This window comes from Myotis daubentonii, chromosome 13 (assembly GCF_963259705.1).
Source record: "Myotis daubentonii chromosome 13, mMyoDau2.1, whole genome shotgun sequence".
Classification (NCBI taxonomy): Eukaryota; Metazoa; Chordata; class Mammalia; order Chiroptera; family Vespertilionidae; genus Myotis; species Myotis daubentonii.
In genome coordinates, this window is record NC_081852.1 from 22,940,423 (window position 1) to 22,946,422 (window position 6,000).

Below are 6,000 nucleotides of genomic sequence, written 5' to 3' on the forward strand. Positions count from 1 at the left end.
AACTGCGGCCCCTTGAGTGTGGCTTGTCCACAAAATAACTACGTGTGGGCACGCACATACAGTGCGATTGAAACTTCGTGGCCACACTCAAGGGGCCAAAGAGCCACAGTTTGCCGACCACTGAACTAGGAGGTCACAGTTCGATTCCCCATTGGGGCACATGCCCAGGTTGTGGGCTTGATCCCCATGTGGGGCAAGCAGGAAGCAGCCAGTCAATGATTCTCTGTCATCATTGATGTTTCTATCTCTCCCTCTCCCTTTCTCTCTGAAATCAATATATTTTTTAAAAAATTTTAAAGGTCACACTAGAGGTGCCTTTAAGGGCCCTTCTCATTCTCAGTCTATGGCTCCTGAGCACCTCAAATGAAGAGGAAAGTAGGAGAAGAAAGGCTAGCCCCTAAGGAGCTGATACAGTGTTTGTCATGTGCCAGGCATGGTTCTTAGCATTTCTTACTTATTAATCCATGTAATGATCGCAGCAACTCTCAGGTAGATTTTAATATCACTCAGTTTTACAAATAGGGCAAGTGAGGCACATGGAAGCTACTGCCTAAGTCACTCAACCTATAAGGACCAGAATTGGGATTTGAACCCAGGCAGCCTGGTCCAGAGTTCGCACTCTTCCCCATTTGTTAAACTATAGGAATATATAAAAAAACACAGGCCAAGCTATGATAACAGGGTCCATGCTTGGACAAAGCAAAGCAAAGTTAATATCGCCTCTGACACATTACCTTCACTACTTACTCACATCCACTTCCTTCCCACTCACCCCCCTAAGTTCTTTTCTTCCTAATATTACTACTAATATTACTACTAATGTTCCCAGAGTGACAGTTCCTCCATGATCAGCCCTGCCCACTTCGCAAATTCAAGACCTCAGCAACATCTAACCACGGCTGGCTACACACCCTGCTCGGCCTCTAATCCAGGCACCGCTATCTCAAATCCTTACTTAAAAGACACAGATTTGGACTCGACCACCTCCATGCAACAGGCCTTCTCTGAGCACCTACTGGGTGCCCAGCCCCGAGACCAGCATTTGGAAGAAGATATGAATGAGCCACACCCTGACCTCCAGGAGCCCACAGTCCAGCAAGGAGAAACAGTCATGTAAACGGATCCCTGGACTACCCTGCAGTGAGTGCTAAAAATAGAGGTGTGTCCCCAATGGGCTGAGGGCACATGTGTCAGAGTGATTCACCCTGCATGATGGGAAGAGTTGGTTCCAAGCGCCTCTGGGTGAGGTCATTGCTCATGGAGAACCCTCAGCAACCTACCAGAAGGAGCAATGAATTGGGGGGTGGACACCTGGGGGTTCATGCCAACTTTGCTGAGCGACTATGAAATATGTCCTCTGGGCCCTAAGGTCCCCCTGTGAAAGCGAGAGGGCCCCCCAAGAGTGGCAGGAGATCACTGTAAGTGGTTCAAGGTTGGACTCATATTGACTCATGGACAGAAAAGTTCTCATTGCTCACTTCCCTTCCGATCCTCCCCATCGCATAAAGGAGCAAATCTCAGCTTTGGTGCCAGCTTGTCTTTAAGCCTCTGAAACACTTGCCAAACTGCTTTTTGAACAAAGAGGGCAGGCCTCAGGTTCACAGCCTACCGCCCCCATAATATCTAGCTAGGATTTAATAATGTTGGTTTCCTTGCACTGCACTTACTGTAACCGTTACCTACTATATTTGATGAGGGAATATTATTTTCCCATTGGTAGTAGTGTATAAACCCTTCTTTTAAAAACAAACTTAAGTTTAAAAAGTGAGTCTGTTTACAGGTATACAGCAAAGAACGTTACAGTTGGTAAAACCTCTATGTGGAGCAAGTTAACACTTGTCAACCTTGTAAGCACATACAAAACCAGGCCAAGCTGTCCGATGCTACTGGACATTCCAGTGGTGATTACCACTGGAGGGAGGGGTGGGGATCAGAAGTGGGAACAAGGTTTGCTCTGGCTTCTGCTGTCCATTCTGCTGGTTGTCCTGGGAACTCATTATACAGGTGCGTTCACTTTGTAAAAATCCATCAAGCTGCATATGCTTATTTTTTTTAATATATTTTTATTGATTTCAGAGAGGAAGAGAGAGATAGAAACATCAATGATGAGAATCATTGATGAGCTGCCTCCTGCACACCCCACACTGGGGATCGAGCCCGCAACCCGGGCAGGTGCCCTTGACCAGAATCAAACCTGGGACTCTTCAGTCCACAGGCCGACGCTCTATCCACTGAGCCAAAGCAGGTAGGGCAGCATACACTTATGATTGGTGCTCTCCTGTATGTATATTATACATTCACATAACCTTTAACCCAGCAATTCCACTTCTGGAAATTAACCCACAGACATGCACAGACATGTGCAAAGCAAATGTCTGGAAATCAACCCACAGACATTTGAAGATGCTCACTGCAGCTCAGTTTACAGAAACTAGAAATCGGAAACAACCGGAGTTCCCCAGCTGGAGACGGATTGAACAAATTTTGGCATCGCCTACAGTGAATTCTATGTGGCCCTCAAACAGAATGAGGCAATCCTTAGCCGAGCTTCAGATTTTACGTGGATTTAAATGTAAATAAAGAGGTAAGGGGCAGAACTGTGCGCTTGTGGAAAAACAAGAATATAGTATATGTGCATGTATGTGTCTAGGTCTAGGGCATCCTATGGCAGAATATTAGCTCAGAAAAGAATCACCAGAGGCTGATAATAGATGCCCCCCCCCCCCCCCGGACAGTGCAGGTCAGGGGAGAGGGGTAGGAGGGAGGTTTGTCACTGATAACTACTCTTTTGTACTTATAAATGTTGTACAATGCCTTTACTTTAATAAGTTTTAAAGCAAAGTCTTACAGAGGGTGCATGGTTATGGTAAACATTATGGCTCCTTCCAGACCTAAAGGCTGAGACGAACGTGTTAGCACTTTGGGCTTATAAAGCAAATAACCCTTGGCACCACCACCCCTCCTCCCCAGGGATGGAACCAGGCATAATGGGCTTTCCTGTAACGATGTGCAATTAACAGCAAACCCAGTCTCGCACAAATTACTTACTCACACTGGGCTCCCGCCCTGCAGTCAAACTCTGGCCCCTGGAGCTGCCCGGGCAGAGCTGGCAGGTGGCTGAGTTCTTGGCATGGGTGGGGAGATTTTTAAGCAGAAATAATTCCAGGGATGGGAAGTCAAGGACTTGGTAAGGTGAGCTCAGCTGGCTGGAGAGGAAGGATGCCGAGTTCTGAGACCAACCCTGACCCAAGAGAAGAAGCAAAGTCAGGGCCATAAGGTGGTCTTCTCTCTGGGCTGCAGGAGACAATGGCAGAACAAGGCCTTGACAATTCAAGATTAGTTTGTTTTTATTATTGATTTTAGAAAGGGGGAGAGAGAGAAACATCAATGTGAGAGAGACACATTGATCGGCTGCCTTCTAAATACGCCCAGACCAGGATTTGAACCTGCAACCTAGGTATGTGCCCTGACCAGGAATCAACCCATGAGATGACACTCCACCAGCCAGGGCAAGCTTAGTTTAATGGTATAACCTTCTTTTGTACAGCACTTGGCTTGCCCACACGTCACTCTCTCCTCACATCACTGATCCTAAAAACAGCCCAAGGCGGAGTGGAGCACAGTATCAGTCATCCAGTTTACAGATGGGAAAATGGAGGCAGAAGGAGGTTAAGAGGCTGGTCGGTGATTACATATGGAGAGAAGGGGTGAGGCCAGAAACGGAACCCCCACCTTCTGACTCCTGGCCTTCCCTATTTCCCCACCTCCACACCCACCAATTTTAGCCTTCCCTCTCAACTCGGAACTTCTGAGAGAAGAGATCTGAGGCCAGACAAGCAAGGGGCAGGCAAAGCATCCCAGAATCAGAATCGAGGGGCCCGTGAGACCATCTAGCCCAGCAGTTTTCAACCCTGAGTCCACACTGACATGACCCGGAGAGCTTAAATACGGTAAGTTAAAATAAATACCCATGCCCAGGCATCGGTAGTGTTTTTAACACTCTCTACTTGACTCTGATGCAACACTGAATGAGAAGCCAAATCACCCCCCTCTCAATCCCATGTTCACCCTGCTGCCTCCCTGGGGTTCCCACCCACATGTCTGTGCTCATCCTCTGGCCCCCAAACATACTGCTCCTCCCTCTCCCACATTACGTAGTGTTCGAGACTTGGATTGGGAGCTGGGCTCACCTAGTTTTCTAGATGGGCAAGTCGTTTAACAGCTCTGCGGCTCCCAACAGAACGTGACTGGCTTAAGACCTCCCAGTGAGTCAGGGGCAGAGCAAGACTGGAATCCGGATCTCTTGACCACCAGGCCAGGTCACATCTGCAGAGGGGCCACAGGGAAAGCCAGGCCTGGTGGCAGATCTGACAGTTCCTGCCGGTAGAATAGAGCCAGGGAGAGGCCGAGGGGGAGACAGGCGTGCGCATGAGTTTGGGGGCGATGGGTGTCAGTGACTTCCTCTCCCCTTTCGGGGAAAGTCTGCCCTGTGGCACACGGGCGGCAAGGGCCTCGTCTACACTGGCAGGCCTGGAATCGGACTGTGGACAGATGTCTTCATTTCCACGTGGGGGCCAGCCTCATCTGAACTCTCCATAAAGAAACCCAGTCTCTTGGGGACAGTTTACCAGGAGGACCCAGTTTCCTTGCCCACAATTAAAAAAAGGCCTTGCACTCCTTGAGCTCTTCCCTGGTCCCTGTGCTAAGTAAGCACTGTGCTAAGTAAGCACTGTGCTCGGCCTACTTCACTGAAGCTCCACAACCATCCTAGACGTTGAATATAATTGGTCTCGATTTACAAGTGCGGTAACGAGTTGAAGGAACTTCCCCAAAATCACTCAGCTCGAAAGTGGTATCAGCAGGATTCGAAGTCTGGTTCATACCCAAGGACTACCATCCTGCCCCCATCAAGACAGTAGAAGGGGAGGGAAGCTCAGTGGGCGTGGAAATTGTTACTAAGCTCCTAAGAGTGGCCGAGACCTCCCCAGATGTCCTCTGGTGGAACCCTCCCAACCGGCGGCGGGCAAGGCACGGACATCCTCCTGGCACATCCTCCTTCCACTCGGAGGGAACCCAGAGCAGCGGGAAGCACCTTGCTCAGGAGCATCAGCAGGTAAATACTGGGGACCCGGCCGGGAGTCCAGGGCCACAAAGCCTCCTGCACAGGCTGATGGGGAGGGAAACTCAGTAAGGCCCCGCAGGGGCAGGCGGGTGGGGGTGGTCGAGGCGCACGCGGGAGCCAGGCCTACCCGCAGGGACGCGGAGGACCAAACCGCTGGTCAACTGAGCACAGGTGAGCTAGGAGGTGCTCCTCCGTCGTAGCCAACCGGCTCTAAGGATCCCGACCAGGGGGCTGAAATGCAGGCTGAGCCAGAATCTCCTCGTTTCCAGGGAGAGGGGAGGCGAGGAGCAGCCACGTCTGGACGCAACCCCGGGCTCGGCGTGGGGGCGGTCGAGGAAGGGTGCCCCCACCTCCATCCCCGGGCCCTACTGGGGTCACTCACCCAGAACACTGTGGAGTAAATGACGAGCGAAAACTTGAGCCAGAGGTAGGAGAGGCGCGCGCAGTAGCGCACCTGCTCCGAGTCCCCGCGGGGCATCCTGGGCGCGCGGGGCGCGGGGCGCGGGGCTCCCGGCTTGGTCCCTGGCAGCGAGCAGCCCCACCTGCGGCTGCCAGCCGGCCGGCCCGCCCCGCCCCGCCCCTCCCCGCCCCCGGCGCTCGCTCGGGGACTGACACCAGCGAGCCGCAATCACAGCCCGGCCCGGGACCAGCCAGCCCCAGCGGCCAATGGGCTCGAGGCACCGGCCCAGCCTCTGGGAGGGGGCGGGATGGGGGCGGGATGAGGGCGGGGCTGCAGCCGGAGACCCAGACTAGGGGAAGGGAGGGGAGCGGAGGGGAGGGGGCGAGGGTTTTGCAAAGGAGGTCGCGTGCAACTCTGGAAACGCCTGTACTCGTGGGGCGTGAGAGGATGTGTACAGAGGAGCTGTAGGGAGAGAGAG

At 52.2% G+C, this 6,000-nt stretch overlaps 1 protein-coding gene across 1 annotated transcript in view; it reads right to left on the reverse strand.

Moving 5' to 3' along the window:
• The window catches only part of TSPAN15 (tetraspanin 15), a 48,692-nt gene extending 42,991 nt beyond the window's left edge, over positions 1-5,701 (reverse strand). Inside the window, exon 1 of the mRNA XM_059662502.1 lies at positions 5,505-5,701. Within this exon, the coding sequence (XP_059518485.1) occupies positions 5,505-5,600 (96 nt within the window). The 5' untranslated portion in view covers positions 5,601-5,701. The remainder of the gene's footprint in view (positions 1-5,504) is intronic.
• Between the last annotated feature and the right edge of the window lie 299 nt (positions 5,702-6,000).